Source organism: Typopeltis vanoorti, chromosome 14, assembly GCF_054136105.1.
Source record: "Typopeltis vanoorti isolate ZY-2024b chromosome 14, IOZ_Tvanoo_1.0, whole genome shotgun sequence".
Lineage (NCBI taxonomy): Eukaryota > Metazoa > Arthropoda > Arachnida > Uropygi > Thelyphonidae > Typopeltis > Typopeltis vanoorti.
The window spans coordinates 31,695,073-31,717,908 of NC_143562.1; the positions used below are offsets into that span (position 1 = coordinate 31,695,073).

The following is a 22,836-nucleotide window of genomic DNA, read 5'->3' on the forward strand; positions in this document are numbered from 1 at the left end:
GTTAAACGGTGATGCAGGTCCTAACAGAGGCTCGAATCTCTCTCAGTGACAACAAATCAGGAGACTTCTCGGTAAATTGGCGAATAATCTCTCCGTTACATATTCTGTCAGTCGTGTCAAAAGACGTATGGTATGTGGATGAATTGTCCTTTTTTTAAAATATATTTTTAAAGTTCGTCATATCACTAGCGTTTAGCCTGTATGCGTTATGTACATTTGCTATGTTTTTATAAGATCACATAATTTAATATAATAAAAAAATTAAATCGCGCATCTCGAAACTAACAATATTTCACTGATGTGATGCCAATTGGATCTAAACAGCTCAACAAGAAGTTCAATGGAGTACCTATCGTCTGCCATTTTCTTCTTCTTCTTCTAAATGGCCTAAGAATTTCTTCTTGGGCCATTTCCAAATTTCGTCTTTTACAAGACGAAATTTGCTACCTTCCATATCCGTAATCCATGTTACAGATAAACCCCACCCACCCACCCACAAACTGGTTTCAATTATTTTTGTTGTGAGCAACATGCCGAAACACAGATTAATTTTGTATTACATGCTACATTAAGATACTTAACGAATAAAGCAAAACATAATATTACAAATGCTCACGTGCCTTAAATACTGAAACAAGAAGGGGAAAAAAATTCTTTTTCTGTGCTATCATTGAGAGAAAACGGGAAAGTGATACGGTTTGTGATTGTAATTCTAAACCCCTTGTGAATTAAAGCACGATAATGTATAGATCGAGCACTCATTTGGAACAGCCTTTTTTTTTTATCTAAATAGCATGCTTTAAATATACTTTACTGCAAATTTCTTAAGAAAAAAAGCAAGAAATTGAAACTGAATTCGTTTCTCTACTTACCATGCATATATTCACTTTGTGGGGTTTGGCCAACTTCATGTCTTGTGTTGTTGGCGAGCTCTCTTACTGGCTCTGGGATGAGATCCGCTTCATCCTGGACTGGAATCAGAAATGTTCCCCTTATTTACCCTCGTAAATTCTAGATATTAATTCAATTGAACTTATTATTATTATTTAAAGGCAACAATGGTTTGCAGCATGCAATATAAATAAGCACTTTATTATGTGGATGAAATCCACCACGTGAAAAACAGTACCCCTATATCCCACCCCACTCCCCTCAACCAGTTTGAGTAAACCAAACATCACTACGTTTAGAGCCATATTTGCGAGAAAAATAGGGAAAAAAAATAGAACAAAAGAAAAAGTCGGTAATATATACAATTAAAATGGCTAAGAAAAATTACACCAGAAGACATGATAAAAGGATATATACAGTATATTATTATTATTTGACACCTCCAGGAAGTCTAAAGACTCATCGAGGGAGAGTGTGGCAACAGCATCGAAACTCTTCCAACTACTAACCGCGCTCAAACTTGCTTAACTTTTTGCGTGAGCCATTAGTAGCAGAGGCTCTACCAATCGACCACTATTGTTTGAAACAACTTTGAAAGAAGTATTATCACGGGTTGCTATATCGATGCCACATCTTCGTGACATTAGTAAAAGAGTAATACCCAAAATTTGCCGTTGGCACTTATCAACTGATGGAAATGATGCTACGTAAGCCAAGAAACTCACACCTAGGAACCAAAGGGAACTTGGAAGTAAGATAATCTCAGCATTCATACGTGGAAACTGTGAACCACGAGGAGTCAACAGGAGGTTCAGGCCAGTAGAAACAAGAATACATAACACACGATCGGTTCCTAGGAAGGACGGCTACATAAGCCCAACATCAGCCATGGCAATCGATAATGTAGGTTGCCATAGTTGATGTTTGGCACGTCATGGCAATCTGTGCTGATGTAGCCGTGATTAACCTCAAATGTGATCAAAGAGCGTTGGTCTATTTTTGTAAATATGTTTTGTACTAAATATCCAAATCTTCTAGCTAACCGCTACACTTGACCCAGTCACGAATGTCACTGAAAAAATTTGACTAATAGAAATCATACCCAAGTGCCATCTTCATTGTTAAGAATTAAGAATTCTAAGAGCCTCTGTAGTTCAGTCAGTTTCGACGAAGCTCTGAAAAAAAAAAAAAAAAAAGAAAAAAACTGGCTTCGAATTGCTTCTAGCAGGTGAAGAAGAACCTTCAGGGCTTTATCTATCAACCAGGCAAGCCGGCCAGGAAATACAGGCAATTCACACACAACAAATATCGTACATATTTGTTGTGTGTTTAGACATGAGTCAGCAGATTCGTCATAAGAGGTCTATTTTAGGTGCCACAAAGTTCATCATATCACTGATTAAACTCATTTACTATCTGAAATACATTCATTATCTACCACCTCTTTCTCCAGCACAACTTTCAGAGATGGCCCCTTATCTTAAAATATAAAGGTTTACGAAGCCATGCTTGGCAAATCATGCTAAATTTTGGTGAAAATCTTGATCCTCACCGAAAATGTCTCCAAGTAAGAGAGCCTTCATTATTTTAAACATAAAACTCTATTCGAACACGTTTGTTTAGTTTAACTTTATGGTTGTGTAACGTTTACAGTTCGCTACACCACATTAGCAAGTAGGTAATCAGTGGTGTTCTTGCCCATTGCCACTCTTAATCAGACTAATGGCTCCTAATGAAATGGGGATAAAATAGTCATAATAATAATTCTTACGGAGGTATGTGCCAAGCAAATTTTAGAAACTTCAAGTATGCCAGATAATAGCGAGACAGAAAAATTAGGTTTGATCTTTGCACTCATCCGTTTAGTGTAAGGCATTTGTAATTAGTTAAAATATGCAAAGACAGATTTTTTTTAATTAATTAATAAAGCATTTTTTTTCCCCATCCAATTCCACCCACGAAAGATTTTCAGCCTTTCGTGAGTGGAGACGTTTATCCACCAGACCATTCAGTCTGGCAAACACAATGTGATCTAGTCTTATCAAATTTCTTTCCAAATTTAATATATATGCACCGAAAGCTTATCGGGAGAGCACTTATTTGAAGATTAGAGGAAGGGATGGTTCAACAGCACTCTATAAATCGTAAAATATTAAAATTTTGGCTATAATGTATAACAAATTATGAGTTATATAAATAGATGACGCAAAAAGTATTGATACTAAAAAAAAAAAAAAAGAAATGCAGTCGAAGTGAATTGGGCACATACTAAGAATGGACAGAGAAGAAATTCTACTGGCATGAATCCCAGAAAAAAAAAAAGAAAATAATTCTTCATGTTCTCCATTCTTCATGAAGAATGGAGAACAACGAAACACAAGATGGCAGGATAGGAGAGAGGCAGAAGGAATTGCAAAAAAAACGGGATAATGACAACTAACATTCCGTAACGAGATAAATATACTGACCTGGATTTTTTATTATAAAAATGAAGAAATCAATAGAACATGTAAAAAAATCGCCTAACGTCTTTTATTCCCAAAAATAATACTCGGAGCTTCTTTTAGCATTAACTAACTTGAAAATAGGCACTCGCTTAATTAGAAAAGCTTTTGGCATAATCAAATTATATTATGTTGTGATTCTGTGGAAAGCGTTTCTTAATTCATCGTAAGAAATACACCACTGCGAGTTTTTAAAACGATTAAAGATATGTGCATGACAAATGGGTGCACAGAAAATCCCTTAGAAGGAATGGAAAGGACAAGGAGATTATATAAGCCCATGTTTATTCCCGTATTTAAGGAAAGGACAAGGAAATACTGTTTATTCGTAAGTCCATGTTTATTCATAATTAGGGATAAAATAATAACTGAATTCAAGAAATGGCAATTAAATAGAATAAAAATCAAAAAGGATAATTTCAACTTGGATATGGAGAGGATGCATTATTTGCAGAAAATAAAGATTACCCTCAAACATAAATATTTAAATTGCATGTGGAACTAGATTAAACTATATAATTTTAATATGGAAATATCAATAAGGAAAACAAAACAACGGCAAAGAAAAAACGAAACAAAACGCATATGTAAATTTGAAACTAAACCGAAAATATTAGAGTAGCAGGAACATAAATATTTAGAGGAATCTCGACTACAAAATGTTGTAAACCTATCGTACATTTAGTATCGTACCACCTGGAGACTGGAGTTAAATAATATGGTTTTCTATTGGAGATACTAAACCCGGTACGTTTTTAAGTCACTTCAGGCCTCCTGCGTAAGAAGGTTGGTGGTCTCAGACCGGGTGACGAAAATCGTTTCCACCTTTAACAGTGAAAAAAAAGAGAAGTAAAATGTCTAAAAGCAAATAAAATAGCAGGACGTTGAAATCGGCAATACAGAAAAATAAAGATCTGAGATAATTATGTATAAATAAAAGAAAATTTTGCTGAATGAAAACTGAAAAAGAATTATGAAGAATGTCAACTGGAGTCAATCAACGGATGGTTAAAAATAATCACCATGAAATCATATAAATGGAATGGACTGAAAACAAGTCGTAAAATTAGTAAGAATAATTAGCAGTGTTATGCAGAGCTAGCCAACAGAAACAACAAACAAAAATAAACTATTCAGGAGTACATTTGGCAATATTTTAACAAAATTTTCCAAGTAAACTAAGTAAACTTTGCTTAGCAAAGTTTACTTAGTTTACAAAGTAAATTCTAGAACTAACTTTACTTAGTTCTTGAATTTCTTTTCTTTCGTACTGCTAATATTGGGTGAAGAATACCTCAAAAAGCATGAAATCAGACGTATGATCCAGCCCCGCTTGAAGTCTGTAAATCATGTGATTTTTCAACACTTACACGGACTGAATCAGTTAAACACGTACCCATCTCAGACAAGTAATAACGTGTCTGGACATTTAACCTGAGAAACAACCTCATGATATAAAACAAGTATATATAAAATAAGACTCAAAAACAGTCGGAAATCTTCGTGGAATCACAATGCACTTCGTACTAGCTTTAATCTCAGTGGCTGTTTTCAGAATAATACCATTAATAAAAATAAAAATAAAACATTGATCGAAATTAGACAAAGCGCTGCGATCACTGGCTATAATATTGAATACGTAACATGTGATCAATTGTTTCTAAGGCGGTTTAATATTTTATGTTTGTATTTTCGAAACATTTGTAGTATTTACGTTCCTCATCATTTAGTAGATTCATATCATAAAACTCGATCACATTAACAATAACAAAATATTTACATTAAAAAATAAAATAAAATAAATAAAAACTAAACTTACAATCCATAAACGAAGGCTCGAATTGCGAAGTCCTGTTCTCTTCTTGGGAAATTGCAGAGGCACACTAAATAAATAAATAAATTAGTATAGAATAACTTATACATTTTTGTTCGTAGAATATTAGATTGTTAATAACACGAATATATGAACATGCAATAAAACGAGTAAACTTTCAGTAAAATGCGAAGCTTCCAAGTTATAACGGAAGTTAAGATTAGAATTGTTAGATACAGAGAATTCAATAGAGCGAAGATGGAAACAGACACAAGAGGATAAATGGTGGATGTAAATGTTTTGAAATGGTCGAAAAGTTTGTTTTATAAATTTATTTTAATAATAGCTGAATGTTTTTATTTCTAAATGAAAAACGGTAGCAATATCAATAATAAATAAAAACGAGACATATCCGTTTTCTTCTTCTTTCAAGGCCCGCCTATTCTAGCATGAAATGATCTTTCCCCTCCCCCCACACACACATGTCTTTCTATACTTCTCTTCCCTCTGGTTTTATCTTTAATGATTTCTTTTGTTAATCATTCATTCAGTGAACATGGTATTTTTATCATTTACTGCACTTATTTGTTCTTATTCTAGTCTAGATTTACTACCTAATCAACTACCGCAATGAAGCCAGCCACGGATATTCTATCTGTTAATTGCGTGTGTACTTCATGTTTATCTGAATGGTTTGCCACGCACTTATTTGTAATTCAGTTATGTTATCAAAACCTGTTATAACCTTGGATTCCTTACGGGGAAAAAAATCTGATTTCTGCAATTTGTATTCTGCCATCTAGCAGCCTTCAGAATCAAAGATGACTTCTGATTCTGAATTCACAAATATTCTTCTTTGGAAAAAAAAAAAAAAAGATTAAAAACAGATGAATGAAATGAAGTGTTCTGAAGGTATGTAAAGTGGAGGTTAACCTCGCAACTCAGAAAATTCGACAGTAGAACTGAAACACTTTTAAACGATACGAGTTACACAATACTGTACTAGTTACGGTTGACGAATTCGAGATGGTAGCAGCTGTCTACCTCACCGAGGTCCACAAACAGTTGGAAGTCCCCAAATTGTTTCTAAACACTCAACTATTGGTGACTACAAGGGGTGGAGTCAGACTGCCTAGCAATTTCCAAAAGTTAGTTAGGGTTAAGGGAGTTCCGCTTATTCCCTTTGGAATAAAAGGTGTCAAAGAATTGTTATTTATTTATTGTCAAAAAAAAAAAAAAAAAAAACTCCATTGATGCATTTGCTATAAAATTACCTTAGCACCTGACATGCAAGAAACTTTTACGAGACAATTCAAAAATAAATTCAATTTTATACACGCGTGTCAAAGTTAAATTGTACAACACACACACACACACACACAATCATGTATGGTAATTGAGAAATCAAACTGTACCGTTTTAGTTTCTTTGGTCTTCTTTTTCTTTCCTACAGTGCCTTCTGCAAAATAAAAAATACATATGGACATTCGTTTGTAAATGAAGATTTCTAATTATAAATTACTAACTGTTATTTTAAAGTACGTTTCTAAAATTTTTAAATCATAGGACCAAAATGACATAAGAAACACGTCAAGCCTAAAATTACGTCGTCAGTATTGCAAAACATCTGTAATATTACTGCACAGATTACAATTAGTATTAATTATTTAGTTTTATTATGTGAGTTTTATTTTGACTCTTGAGACCCTTGACTAATGTTGAATTTGTCGTGAATTTCCAAGTATAGGCTTTCGAATCCTTATTCGCTTGACAATTTAAGTTAAATTGGGTATTAGTAAGCTGACGATTTTTATGGTAACTTCATCAGTGCTAATAATGATGATACTCAATTCAATTAGCAAGTTTCGCCGACGTCAAATATTATATTGGAATCAGTAGGTTAGCACAGAACTTGTGGTATTACCATCTATAATACAACAATAAAAGAATAGTATAAAGTGGGTTTGATGTTAAAATTAAAATATTAATATTATAATTATGAATTCCACTATGAACATTGTTTCTAATCGTCATAACATTTAAAACTAGCTAATTTCAACACTGAAAAAGGAATCGAATTAAAATTGTCCACAATTGAAGAATTCTCATCTTTAATTTTAATTCTCATTAATAATAGACTGTTCGCGCGGTTAGCCTAATGGCAGTGAGCTTCGCAACCATATGCCTGGGGAAGGAGTGTCTTAGGCTCGATTCCCGTCGACGAAGCGAGGAGCTTAAGGATCTTCCTCAGCCATAGCCAAGTTAGCCGGTCTTGGGCGTGAACAGCAGGGTTTTTCCCACCAGTTTATCTGGGGGTTTTCATCCCGCAAGCAGGCAAAACCGACCCCATGAACACACACGAATTACAGTCAGGAATACTGACCCAGCCATAGGTCTGATTCTTCAGCTACGCCGGTTCCGGAGCTCGGATAAAATTTGGGGGGGGGGGGACTGAGATGGTGCCGTACCTCCCCATAAAGGGGACTCACGGCCATGTATCATCATACGATTATTATTATTATTAATAGACTGGGGAATATTCATAAATGAAAACTCATATACACTTACGCGATTTTTTCGCTTTCTCTCCAAGGTCTAATTTCCATACTCTGCAAGTTTTAGTTCGTCTACTTCGAACTTCTGATAATTCACGCCGACTATTCAAAGCACATCTGTACGTTGCTTTAAGCTTCTTGTAATCTTTTTCTCGGTCTTCAAGTTTTCCTGCGTGACAAAATGACATCTGTCTAAGAACTAAATCTTGTACACAGTCATTTATAGAGAGAATAAAATCCATAGCAACATTTTTTCTAAACAATATTTCCAACGTTTTCTCACCGTCATAGAAATGGCAACTGTAATATCATTCAAAATATATTTACCCTTGTGTTGCGCCCACATTCTGAATAATGTCGTGTCTCTTTCCTGCCACTTTCCACTTGCAGCATGAGACCAAGGTATCCTGAATAAACCTTCCTTCTTGTCGATCCATTGCAAACCAGGAATATCCTCATCTTCTAAGTGTCGAAGATGCCATTCAATTATTGTACATTTTTTCCTCATGTTGAAAGTTCAGTTGAAAAAAAAACTAAAACAAATGAAAACACAGTTTGGTTTTGTTAAGACAGAAAGAAATTGCAATAATTCTACTAAATGGCAAAATTTTAAAGTTAACCGAGAGTTCTCTCAAAGTAAATCAGTATTTTTTTTTATTAATTATAAAAACTGCAAATGATTCTCCGTAGAAAGAGAACATATGAAGTCGAAAGCAGCGGTTCTGGTAAATTATCTTTATTGTAATAACTAAAACAGTTATTGGCATACAGTAAATTGGGAGTGAAAAGGGAATCTATTAAGTAATATTTAAGTCCAAAGACCTGTAACGACAATGTGAAATACAGGCATCTGTTAAACTAATATAGTGCACTTAATCCAGGATTATTTAGATCAGTACAGTAAGTCATGTTATAAGTGGAAGGATATTTTATTGATATTTTTATTAAAAATACACTACAAACTGAGGTATTTTGAACAATTTCCCCCCCCCCAAATAATAATCCGATTATTCAAATTCTCTGGCCATTTTGTAATATTCTTCATATAATTAAAAAAAAAAAAAAAATCTGGAATTTTTAAAGGTCTTTAGAATAAGGGTTTATGCATGTAACAAAAACAAGGGAATTCTTATAAATTCGAATGTACATTCATATAAATTCAAATTCGTTCAAATGTTCTCCTTGTAACTGCTTTAAATTTTTTAAAAATCCTGTTTTTGACAGTGAAAAGGGAGAATAATAAATTGTAAATAATTCAAACTAAATCAAGCAGTAACAGCAACTGTATATCATAACAACAAGAAAACTAAGATGATGGGCTATCTAAGGATGATCAAGACGATGATAGTTGGAATTGTGGCCTATAGTTGCTTCGGATTATGTCTATTTCACAAAAAGGAGAAGAAAAAAATTTCAGCGAGGAAAAATCTTGTCACATCTTTCTGTGCCATCTAACTTCCCTTCAGTTAACAAGTTATAAATGTGCCTCGGGGTTCGAATCCGCATCTTTCCAACTAAAGGATATCATCACTATCAACTGTGTTACAGAGGCATCAAAACGATGTAATTACACGTAGTAACGTAGTAAAATACAAATGCTTGAATTGGTAATAATGAACGAAGTATATTAATGGAACATACACCTTTAAAAAAAAGTTATAATAGTGCATCAAGAGTGTATTTGTGCAAAGTCACTGATTTTGATTACCACTTAATAAAAATGACTAGTTTTTCAATGTCCCTTGAAAGCAAATATTTTCCTAAGTAGGCGTTAGTTGCACATTATAGCCCACCGAGAGATGACACCATGATTGTTGACTCGTTCTCAGAAGGATTGAATTTTTCAAACAAATTCCTATACATAAACATCCTATAATACTAAAGTACGTAAAAAGATAACAAAAACAAATAAGAAGTCCATCCATTTCTATTAAATTTAAATGGACTTATTAAATTTGAATCAAAGTATTCAACAACAAGATATTTTTCTGATAAAGATCTTGGAAAATGCATATCAATACACCACAGAAAATAATCAAAAGGAGAAAAGTAATCCTTATACAAGTAGCAGGCAAAGAGAGTTTCCTAAAATAGTGTCTGTAAGGAGATTGGAAAATGTGATGCGAGAGAGCTGCCACATCAAAAAGAAGTCAAAAATAATTTCTCAGAAAAAGGTTGGATTTTTCCGATAGAAACACATCACTTTAATACATTTAAAAAAATCTGTAAACTGTTAATTTTTTAAATGCTGAATACAAACTATAATCTAATCACATTCCCTTAATTTCTAAACATGGTGTTATGAAATTATCGAACTTACAAAAAACACAAATCTTCCTTTGCCTTTTCTCTGATATTATCATGTCGATTGAGTTTTGGCATATACTACATGGTTAATCCTGTGATTGATATATTGGCGAGTACTGTATATTATATCGATGTTCGCGGGGACAGTTTGCTTGTTTGGGGGAGAAAAAAAAAATACGGCCATATCCATGTGAGAGACCACATTAATTCTGAAAAGCCCTTAGAAAGGTTCCTTTTTTATACTGTGAAATCGAACACAAGACACCGATGGACATAGTCGCTTCAGCTGAACTTTGGTTGCTCCTAAAAGCAGTCATAAATGTATCTAGAAAATGTAAAGGCATAACTGCTTGATTCCTTTAAATATGTGACAATTCCAACATTGCCTACAGAGGAACCTGCAGCTCAGTGACACTTCGTGACAGAGAAATGATCAAAAAGTCTAAAAAAAATTTTTAAAAAATCTTACACCCTTTAAGGATGACTCCCAAGGCATTATAAAAAAAATTCTATATAAAAATCTACATTTACACCATTCTCCTTAAAACCATTTTATTAAAGGAAGTTTTTTCACTTGTCTAAGCTACTAATTATATATTGGGTTTTCTCCTTTATCCAAGTGTAAGCAAACCAAGTTTGCTCCTGAAGTACTTTCACGACTGGGGCAACTCGTGGTAAAGGTTGTATAAGTACTCATCACTTGCCTTAGTATCTCCCATAATGCAAAGCACATCTCCTTGCGGATTAAAGTCCTTGCGGACTCTAATCCAGAGAATTTTAATAATAGGGTGTGACACCCTTTGGCAACTCGTATAGGTAAATATGACTTCTCCATTACCTCCACCTTAGTATCACCACCTTTGGGTCTAGCTCCCACTGATGAGACCTCAATAAAGGTCGAAACCAGTTTGGGTAGTGGACCTTTCTTTAATGCTTAGCATTATACATGTCCACAAGGAGATATGCTTTGCATTATGTGAGATACTAAGGCAAGTGATGAGAACTTATACCACCTTTACCACGAGTTGCCTCAGTCCTGAAAGTACTTCAGGAGCAAACTTTGGTTTGCTTACACTTGGATAAAGGATTAAACCCAATATATAATTAGTACCATTTTATTTAATCACTTGTAAATTTTGATTACATGGTCGAAGAGTGGGGCAACGTATTCAGTAGGAGATAAACATAAAACAAACCACACGTAACAAACAACATAAAGCTAAGCAAGCAAATACTCCTCACTGCCAAGAACTTAGAACATTCCCTCAACTTGGATCACACACCATTTCTGAGAAGGCAAAACTTTTGTTGGACTTATTAACTCAAATGACTTGTAACAAATATGTGTGACTGAGAAATGACAATGCATCATCATCAAATTCCTGCCATGTACCCTCAAGGGGTGTACAGGATGTGATAGTACTACATGAAAAAAACAACATCATTACTAACTTCCTATCTACAATTTTCTTCCAAATCAGTCTGTTACTTGTCAAGACTCAAACATTATCAGATCTTATATTTCTATCGTCTAAGGCACTTTGTACCGTATCAATCCACCTATACCTTGGTCTTCCTCTGGGTCGTTTTGCTGCCAACCTGGCAGAGAACATTTGTTTTGCTAATCTTTCCTCGCCCATTCTGTTTAGGTGACCATACCACCTGAGATTAGCTCTGCTAACGCATTCCTGGATGCTGACAATGTCAAGTTCTTTCCTAATATCCTCGTTTTTAATATGATATTGCCATTGATGCCATCTGTTCACGCCTATAATCTTTCTCAGGACTCTCATATCTGCAGTCTCTAGTCTTTTTACTTCTGACCCAGCTCTCAGATCCATAAGTTAAAACTGGTTTGAACACTGTCTTGTATACAGCTAATTTAGTGTTCCGACTAATTTCTCTCTTATTCCATATGAATTTATTCAATTGACTTCCCACCATACCAGCTTTGCTGAATCTGTTGTCTATTTCTATATTTAATTTACCATCTTCATTAAAAATCGTGCCTAAGTAGATGAAATGTTTTACTTGTTCCACAGGTTCTCCATTCACAACACAGTTGACATTTTCAATGATTCTGCCTATTTTCATTGTCTTTGTCTTTTTATTGCTGACCTTCATACCATATCTATTACAACAGCTATTCAATTTAGTCAGAGAATCTTGCAGACTTGTAGCGGATTTATTTAGAAGTATAACATCATCCGCATAAAGCAAAGAGCTGACATTAACATCTCCAATTTTGATATCATGTTTAATACCACTTTCCTTCATAATGTGATCCATATAGATAATGAATAACAGAGGGGATAATGTACATCCTTGTCTCACACCAGATTTAACATTAAACCATCTTCCTGTACTTCCTTCAATTCTACCTGCTGACTTACAACTCAAATAAAGACTAAGTATTGCTTGATATAATGCCCCATTGACACCATATAACTGCAGCGTATTGAATAGCTTCTCTCTTGGCACCTTGTCATATGCCTTTTCAAAATCGACAATTAAATACAGATCTCTGTTATATTCCCATGCTTTTTCGACTATTTGTCGTAAAGTGAAAATCTGATCCTGACAGCCTCTATTTGGCCTGAATCCAGCTTGTTCTTCACCAAGCTTTTCTTCCACAATTCTTCTCAATCGTTTCTCAAGTATAGTTGCATAGATCTAGCCAGGAACACTCAGTAGGGAAATACCTCTGTAATTCTCACATTCAGTTTTATTTCCCTTTTTATATATGGGTACTATGAGAGCTCTACTCCAATCATCAGGAATTCGTGACTCTGTCCAGGCTTTCTGAACTATGCAGTGCAGCCACTGTAAGACTCTTATACCACCATACTTCAGCATTTCTGGTCGAATATCATCTACTCCTGCTGCCTTTCACATTTCAAGCCTTTGATGGTTTTTTCTACTTCAATTATGGATATGTATTCCTAACTGCATGCCTGGTCAGTGTTTTTTACCACTGTGCTGTCATCACTTCTTGTTTCATTTAGCAAATTTTCAAAGTAATTACTCCATACTTCAAGGATATCTTTTTCTCCTGTTTTCATGTCACCTTTATCATCTCTAACTCCTTTTACAGCACTCTTTCCTCCATTCTTAAGCTTCTTCAACAACCTCCAGAATATTTTGCCACCTTCTTGATATTTATTTTCTATATTCTTGCCAAAGTCCTCCCATGACTTTGGTTTAGCTAGTTTTACACAGTGTTTAGCATTCTTGCATTTGTCTCTATATTCTCTAAGAGCACAACTGACTTATTTGACAGGAACTTTTGATATGCTTTCTTCTTTTCCTTCAGTCGTCCCTCTTTAACTTCCTGAATCAGAACTTCCTGTGTCCACCAGGGAGTTCTGATTTTTTTTATCCTTGCAGACGACCTCACCACATGCCTCTCTGGCAGAATCAATCAATGTTTTCTTCAGAGTTTGCCACTGAATCTCCAAGGTTTGACTCCTGTTCTCAAACTCTTTCATTTTTTCTTCAATAATCTTTGTGTACTTTAGTCTACAGTTCACATCTGAGAGCTGCTCAACTTTTATTCGCTTTAAAACTTTCTTACATGTTATTCTTTTCAATATGAAATTCAATTTTATCCTGCTCAAGACTAAATAGTGATCACTTCCAATTTCAAATCCTCTGTACACTCTGGTATCCTGCACCAGGGAGAAAACATCACTATCAACAATAACATAGTCAATGAGACTTTTCTTATTCCTTGCCTCGTCTCTCCATGTGAATTTTTGCACATTTTTATGTTGGAACATGGTGTTAGTAATAACCAGTCCATGTCCTGAGCCGAAATCCAACAGCTATTTGCCATTATTATTAGCTTTGCTCTTTTCTTCAAATTTTCCCAAAATGTTTTTGTATGTCTCACAATCATTTCCTACTCTGCTATTTAGATCCCCAACAAGGACCAGCTTTTCCTTTTTCATTTTGTCAGTTGCTTTTTCTAAAGCCTCAAAAAATTCCTCCACTTCTACCTTAGTAGAACCTTCTGTGGGACCATAGGCACAAATAAGTCTCATTGTCCAGTTCCCCATTCTGATATTTGCCCACATCACTCTACTTGACACTGCCTGCCATTCAAGAAGATTAGCCTTGTATTTAGTGTTGAATACAATGGCTACTCCTTCTTTTCCTTGATGAAATGACAATGCTAAGTTTATTAATTAATTAAATAAGAAAAATATTGTCTATTGAAGAATTTTGTTGGAACATGAAATTTTTAAAGAATCAACAGGCATTGCTGCTGATTTTTTTAAGAAATGCACCTAATACGGTAACACATCTTTTGTAATAAAGTTCACATTTTCTTCATTCTTGAGGGTCAAATTTACAAAAATTTCGTATTTACAAGAATATCATACTGGACAGTAATGTAATCAGTTTAAATTAAAGATGCGATCACCAATTATGAGCTTCAAAAAAAAAATAGTCGCCCCCCCCCCCCGGACATTAATGTTCCTTGTGCCTTGGTTAATTTCAGCAGCTTACTAGGTTTCAAAGGGAAAAGTCCATGTCACAACCTCGAAGATTCAGGCATAGCCGTCTTTAATTTGGAATTCCTACGTTAAAGGGAGATACTCAAGTGTACATTGCATATTATATTTCTCCGTTGAAAGACCTAGGTTCGAATTCTGTAAGTTGTTCTCAAGCTAATATAAACGAGTCATTCAATTTCTCCTCCCGTAGCTAAACCACGTTGAGAACACGCCTCGTGACAAGACGCTGAAGCTCTATGGCTTCAGTTGCTTCTGCACTACATCAAAAACGATCAGTCGATTAGTGTATGTTCCGATAAGAAATAAAAGTTGAAAAGGTTGTCTAAGCAATCAAATTAGAAACAACTGAAAACTGTTCAGACACATGAAGATATATTTCATTTACCTACCTTAAAATGGGACTTTTTTTTACTGTACGAAACACAATGTTAAACCGCGGTTCTTACGCAAAGTTTGATAAGCACTTTGTAATGTTACACCTGGTGTGTACATATTGTGGCAATATTTCATAGTTATCAAGTCCTATGACCCTTGTCTATCTCGTTCTGTCCTCTTTTTTTCTCTCTTCCCCTCCCTCCCTCCAAGGAGATCGACCAGTCAAATGTCCTTTTTCTTATCTAAAGGATACTCCCACAGCTTCACGTCTTCGTTAGGCGGAGGCAAAGAATAACCAATCTAAGACTTAATTTGAATATGGTGCAGAAAAAAAAAACAGATGAAGTACTTTATGATGAAAGATATTATTTTATTATACGTAGTTAAAGGGGAAAAAAAGTTCATGATACCTTTCTGGCAATGGTTTTACCATTCGTCATGAGAAGAGATTCCAGGGCAAATCCCATCTGTGACAAGAGAATCTTTATGGACCTTTGGCTAAATTAATCAGTCTTAGGGGGGAAAACTATACTTTCCTCTTGGAAATCTGGGCTTTTTCCTTCCAGCAAAACAGATAAACTAATCCAGAAATCAATGATTTACTGAGAATACCGAGAAGAACAAGAATATTGCTGATTAAAAGAGCGAAATAAGACGAAATGCGACACACACACCTTGGAAACATTTGCATAACTATTTGCACATTTAAATATTTACATTTTTTTCATCTTTTTTTCGCCTAAAGATGAGTTAGCTATTCTTATATGAACGGCAGGATTTTTTTATCTCGCACACGGCCAGAAATGATCCAATTGAAGACGTCACCCATAGCCTTGCTTCTGCGCAATGCCAACCTAAAACAACTACTTTATTTGCAAAATTAAATATCAGGGTAAGGAGAACAACGCATATTGATATTCGAATTACCTTCATACTTTCTCAATTTTGGACTGGTTTAGCTTTTAGTAATTTTTTTTCTTTTAAAATTTCATCTAATAAAATGATGTGTTTTTCAATGGCCAGTGACATCACGCTAATTACAGCAATTGAACCTTGTCATTTTTGGCTAATTAAGCACTCTAGTTCAGATTATCTATTATGATTTGAAACAGATAATCAGGTCGTTTCGAGGCAGTTTGCGTAATTTACCAAAATGGACCAATGTAAACCAAAGTTAAGATAACTTAATAAAAGTTAGTAAAAATTCCAAATACAAACTTTACTAAAATCAGTTCAAGCCCAAGTGAATATATTTATTACGGACAGACGAAAAAAGTTTTCTTGTAAATTTTCATGAGACAAAAACAGCTACTCTAAAATTCGGAAATTTAAGATTACAAAATAACCACCTGCATAGCTTGATTTCGGAAAAATATGGGAAAAACTAAAGGCAGAATACGTTTACATGATGAGGTATAAAACTGACAATTCAAAATAGTTAAATAATATTTTTCTTCATTTCGTAATAAAAGGATAAAATATCATCCACATAGTCTTTTTCACTTGCGAAAAGTCCATAATTACCTGGATGCGTCCTCCGAACGAACCTCTATTCGTGATGAGAGTTTCTTGTATTCATTGTCGTCTTGTGAAGGTGGGAGATATGTGCAGTTATCTGCACCATCCTAAAGGTTATTAGAATCTAAGTCACTCCCACATATTCCCAGGAAGACCAAACAGCCAATGAAAACGTGTTGGCTCATATCCTCTTCTCTTTTTGTTTATTTTTTTTATCGAAGTTCCGCCACCCAATTTGAGCATCTTGCATTTAAAATGAAGATCTGCGCATCTGAGGCGTTTGATATCTCATTCTGTTGTCATGGTATGGACGATGACATCGCAAATCACCTTGGTCTCCTTTGGAGATGCTAAAAATATCTATTCTATGAAAAGACAATAATATGTGGAATGTAAAAAAACAACTGAAGGTCATACACCAACTGTAGCAACCCAATATTTAGCATTCATATTAGATAGTAAAATGATAATTAATCGTGGCATAAATTCTTAGCTGAAGTCTCTTTTAGCTCTTTCCTGAAAATTATATTATAAACACTATAATAATCTTCTACATATTTCAGTAAGACTCGAAAATAAAAAAGAGGACATTCCGTATTAACTACGTATGATCACTCTTGTTACTTTTGCTCCTTAAATTTCGAGAGCTATACTGCTTTTCAAACGAATTTGACTGTAGTTATAGCTAGATTAGTATAGAAGCAACTAAATGTTACAAGGAATCCCTATGTTATGCTTGCAATTACATGTTTTCCTAAGCAGGCAAAGAACAAGAATTTACCAGAGGGAAACCCTTCTTACGTCGGTCTAGTTATTTTGATTTTTATGGCGCAAAGACATCAAAGGTCATACTACGCCAGGACATAGCAATGCATATGGTAAGTAGGAGAATCTCAAATATCCATGCCCCTGGCGGAATTCGAACCCGCAGTCTCCTTGGTTGGAGAGCGGATACGCGCTAACCACTCGGCCAACCAAGCCGGCACTTCTGTCTGACACCGACTGAGGAAACATTGAGAATAAATTTATTCGTGTTTGGTAATTGAGAAACAGAAAGTATTCCTAATAAAATGAGTGTGTGCTTCCACAAAGATATCGTTTCAAATGGTTTTCTGTTTCAATGTAATGAATGTCGATTAAAACGAATATGGTAAATAAAAATATTTAAGTTGAGCGAAATCAGAATTTACAATGGCTTCAACCCAACACATCTGATACACAAGCGTGTTTAACGTCAAAATTTGCAGAGGAGAAAAATCTAAAGGAGAAGTCCAAAACAGTGAAAAAACAAAATAAGAAATGCAGCCAATATGAAATTTTCGAAACAAGTAAAGCAATCAAACTACAAATGAAATTTTTTCCACAATTGAAAAGGAATTTTTCATTAGGCGCAAAGATAAGCAATTAAATAAATAATAATAATGAAAAACCTTTCGTGTCTTTTATTCCCAAAGGGAGTAGGCAAAATTCCTTTAGTCCTAACTTTTTGAAGATCGAAGGGCAGCCGATCCCCACCCTCAGCCATCACTGATGACTGAAGAGTATGGATCAGGTTACACGGGCACCAAAACGTAAATTATTCACTTATATAAATCTTGATGGATTAGATTATGATGTATAAAATATCGCATTTTCTATTTAAGAAAGGATTTTGATATGCTGAGGGAAAGTGAAGTGGATAATAACAATTTATTTCATTAATCTTTATTACTGATTATTTACATATATTACAGTATGTACGTAAGCACTTAGGTACGGGTAAGCATTTCGTTTTTATGACTAGCACTTTTTGGATTATTATTATTAAGATTTTAATTATATTTATAATGCTTGATCATTTATAATTATTGAGGGGAATTAAACAGTTGCGCTAAGTAAAATCTAAAAATTAACGTTTTCCTTTACTTTTGGTAATATTTTTACTAATATCGTCGAGTTTGTGTTAAGCTTATTTGACGACGAATTTGAATATATAAGTGTCAGTTTTGTGGTTTAATCAATATTCACAACGCGCTAAGTATCATTTGAACTGCATACATCACATAAATATACAGTTGAACCGATACAGGAACGAATTCGCGCGTGCACACACAGTAATAATAATAATAAATAATAAAAACGAATAAACACTAATAATAGTGGATTTAAACCAAAAAAAAAAAAAAGAATACATACTAATAATGAGCTGGCTTTGAATGGCTTGAATGACAGGAGAGTGTACCGCTCTCCGACCAACAGGTTTTGATTGAAGAGCGGGTACAACATCTGTGGTTTATCCAACTAGTCAAATCCGACCGATGAAGATTGTGAATGTATTAAGGTAGCAAATGAATTTCATCGTCGGATGTGAGACCATCATTCGACTTACTGGAAAACTGAAGTATCTTCAATTTGCAACCTTTTTAGGGTAGGATTCACATAAAAATACTAATGATGATATAAAAATGAATAAAGACTATTATTAATAGTAATGAAGAATCAAGAATGAACCTACTTATCTTATATGCTCTATAAATCTAGCAACGCAATGTAGTTCTCATGTGGGAGGTAAAACGTCATTTGTTGCTGCGCTGTCACACGTTGCTAACCTTAACCAGAAAATATAAAATAATAATAGTCAATTAACAGCAAATTTCCCGCATTCATTTCTGTCTATTTTTAAGTCGTACAGATAATTACTTAACTTTTGGAATTTATATTAGCATTCGAACTTAAAATAGTATCCCAACACATTAATTTAAAATGAAGATGAATATTATAATTAATACTATATTAATTTAATCTCAGATACATGCGTGCGTTTAGTCCGAAAATTTCCACGCTTCTATAATTAGACTGGTATTACCAATTACTCAAGGAAGAAGGCAGGAAATATTAAGGGGGAAAAAAATCAGGAAGTAAACGAACACTTCACATACACATTTCCATCTCCTGTCTGGTTTGTCCAACTGGGTTTAACCCACAGGTCATGTAAGATAGTGCGGGCTTTTCGAAATTTCCATCCTCGAAAACTTTCCACGCCCTCTTTAATGAATCAAGTGTCCTTGCTTTTAGGATGGTTTCAAGAACATTCCAACAGGAAAACTAGATGCTGGGTATTTACAATTTTTGGGAAAATCTCGTGGACTCTAAAACTCACTTATATCGAGTCTTTTGTTTGGTTGGTTTTTTCCGTGATTGTAGAATGTGGGAGAGCACTGTTTATAAGAGTGCAATATCGAATAATTATTGCCTTCGACCAGATACTGAAAAATAAATCTGACTAACTAATTAATAAAAAAAAAACTGCTTACTTTAAATAAGTGCTTTTTGAGTAATTAAATTAATGATCAAAACAATGATTTATTTGGTTTGTTCTAAAGGTCGGTTTTTGAATGGAATAAAATCTGGAATTTTTTTCTGTGAAAAATCGAATCATGGTATATCATGGTATCATGTGAATAATGGCTAGTGTGAGCATCCTACAAGCAGTTTTTGAATTTCATGGGGAAATTCAAAAGAAACGTGTTATTCATTGTAATAACAATGAGTAGCACAATACACAACACAGATACTTGGAAAACTGCTTCCAGATCTTAGCCAAACTGCCCAGAACTATGGAATAATCTATAATCTTAATGGTGGAACACTTTGTTTGTTAATTAAGAAATCGATTTAGCCTATCCTTGAATCTACAAGCTTTTTTCCCCTTCTCCAAGGAATACAATACCCTCATTACAATATTAGCTGAAAGCAAATACTTGAAATACAGGCAAGTCATAAAGTGCTGACAGCATCATGATCGTTCACAAAATATAATCACGAGTGCTAATATCTGACTTACATGCGACAGCCGAAGAGGAGAGCTATAAGGAGTAGTAACGTGCAGGATGAGAGTCTCTCGTAACCAAAAGAGGAATTAGTCTGCTAAATGTAGGGTACAAAATAATGCAGAAATATTAAAAGAGAGACTAAATGGTATTGTAGAGGACAAACTACTAAGAAGAACAGAATGGATTCCGAAAAGGCTGATCTTGCACAGACTCAATTTTCGGTCTAAAAATATTAATTGAAAAGCGAAGAGAATTTGAAAAAGAAACACACGTGGCCTTCATTGATTATGAAAAAGCCTTTGAAAAAATTAATAGACAAAAATTATTTAATATATTAAACGATTTAAATATACCAAACCAACTCTTACAGTCTATTCAAGAAATGTACACAAAAAATAATAAAAGAACAGTCAAATTAGAACAAATATCAGAATGGAAAGACATATTCAACAGGAGCACAGTAAGGATGTACCTTATCACCCCTACTTTTTAATATAGATATAAATAAAATAATTACAATCTGGAAACAGTATTCGGAAAGCCCATTTGGTTTACAAATAAACCCATAAATAAAGATAGATACATCATTATTTGCAGTTGATCCAATTGCATTAGCTACATCAGAAGATGATCTACGGAGATCGGTGAAATCTCAGAACAATATAATATGAGGATATCAATAGTAAAGACAAAACTAATGGCTTTCAGGTGCGACCTTACCACTTATTCTAGCAGAAGACTTCACTCCCAAAACCGAGTGAGGTACAAGAGTGACCATACGGCGTCAACGGACGTCAAATGTGAAAATTTTATTTTAACATCAGAAATGAAATTTCTCAGAAAAACAGTTGGATATACCAAGTGGAACCATAAAACTATAAAATGCTATACGGATATAAAATAAATTGAAAAAGAAGAATTGGAAGCCCAAGAAAGTGACAGCATGAGACGGGAACAGCCCACTTGACCCAAAATCCAAGAAGAAAAAGAAGAAATGAATAAACGTTCGGTTCATCAAAATTTTTGGAATAATTAGTGATATTTTTAAATCAAATTTCATGTAAAGTATACACGATCTTATCAATCATTTCTTGACGTGTTTGATATGTTATGATTCAAGAATTTAAGTATTCGATCTGAAATGTAATTCTATTTACTTAGCTTAGTGAAGAATTTCGTTGAATCTCTATTTTCGTGTGGTAAACCATTCCCGTAAGATCGAATAATAAAACTACAAGTGAGGAACTAAAATAGAAATCATTTAATACGTAAAGGAATTGGCCAAAAAAAAAAAAAAAAATCACTGAAGCCGAATGCAGGTGGAGCGTTCTCGTTATTAATCCTTGTCCTGTTTTATCAACCAGTTATCGCTTTTTCTCTCTATCTCTCTATGTTTATTTCGGTCGATTCTTATATGTGCACGCATGCAATTTTTTCTGATATCGGTTGCAAATATCGTATTGTTTTCCATTTTGCTTTTTATCTAATCTTATTTCCAGCACGTTTCAAACGTTCATCCAACGTTTCAAACGTTGGATGAAAATTGGTGATACTCACTCAATAGTCCAAGTGATCTGCTGCTACAAATCTCTTACACCGGGTGGCAGAAAGGGAGAGTTTTAATCAATCGACAGTCATTCGACATGTAGAAATTTTCAATAATGCAAATTAAAATTTCGATTTTGAACTCACAGCTATCGATAAATACTCATCTCATTGTCGACAGCCATTTTTGAATGCCTCTTCTCACAGGCGATTATGGATATTTCTTCGATTTTCCCATTCTGCACATTATGCTCTACGGCCCGGCACTGCCAAGAGACTTGGCTTCTTTGAAGACCAAGGAACGATCTGAAAGAATGGTTAATCCTATCTGCATAGTGTACATGACTGTCAAATTGCATGTGTTCTCTCCTGTTTGCAGGATGAAAAACCCGATGAAAAACGCCGCTATCTGACCTTCACTCGAAAAGCCTGGATAAAGATTCTTAGCGTTCTACACAGGTTTTGAATCAAGGTCTTTCCGACCAAAGAATGTCGTCAAAACTGTCTGAGCTAAAGCTCACTTAACACAGAGGGTTAAAAATGGCTTGCTTCACACACAAAAAAAGCAATCTATCTGATACGTAATGTTTTCTCGCTGATTTTCAACTGTTTAAAAGAACTAACTTTCTTCTATCAATCGTAAAAGAAAACCTACCTTTCTTTCCCCAATTAAATACAGAACCGATTTCATCTATGAAATAGCCAAAATATGAAACTCGCGATTAGTCTAGTTATTATAGTCAAACTGAACACACTAAAAAGTATTTTTGTGGATGACAGACAGAAATGGCACTCGACTTTTCATTTCCTTTCTACATATATTCTGCTTTTAAGCAAAATGGTATTGCCTTTTCTTGTACATCAGACAATCACATCAGACACGTAGTCTGATGTGATTAACTAAAACAGACTGTAGCGGACATATTATTCTGTTATGTTGTCTAAAAGGTATGCGTAAATACTGTCCTAAATCGTTGATGCCAGCATTTATTGTTT

General features: G+C 34.4%; 1 protein-coding gene across 4 annotated transcripts in view; it reads right to left on the minus strand.

Moving 5' to 3' along the window:
• LOC150099341 (uncharacterized) overlaps positions 1-22,836 on the minus strand; it is a 62,906-nt gene that overhangs the window by 21,359 nt on the left and 18,711 nt on the right. Inside the window, exons 2-7 of one of the 4 annotated variants that reach the window (XM_090403968.1) lie at positions 18,978-19,071; positions 8,091-8,296; positions 7,777-7,932; positions 6,624-6,667; positions 5,215-5,278; positions 873-971 (exon numbers count right to left, since the gene is read on the minus strand). In XM_090403968.1, the coding sequence (XP_090260094.1) occupies positions 873-971; positions 5,215-5,278; positions 6,624-6,667; positions 7,777-7,932; positions 8,091-8,271 (544 nt within the window). In that variant the 5' untranslated portion in view covers positions 8,272-8,296; positions 18,978-19,071. Of the gene's footprint in view, positions 1-872; positions 972-5,214; positions 5,279-6,623; positions 6,668-7,776; positions 7,933-8,090; positions 8,297-14,979; positions 15,068-16,489; positions 16,541-18,977; positions 19,072-22,836 lie in introns of those variants that run through there. The other 3 variants (XM_090403969.1, XM_090403970.1, XM_090403967.1) reach the window with 3 other exon arrangements.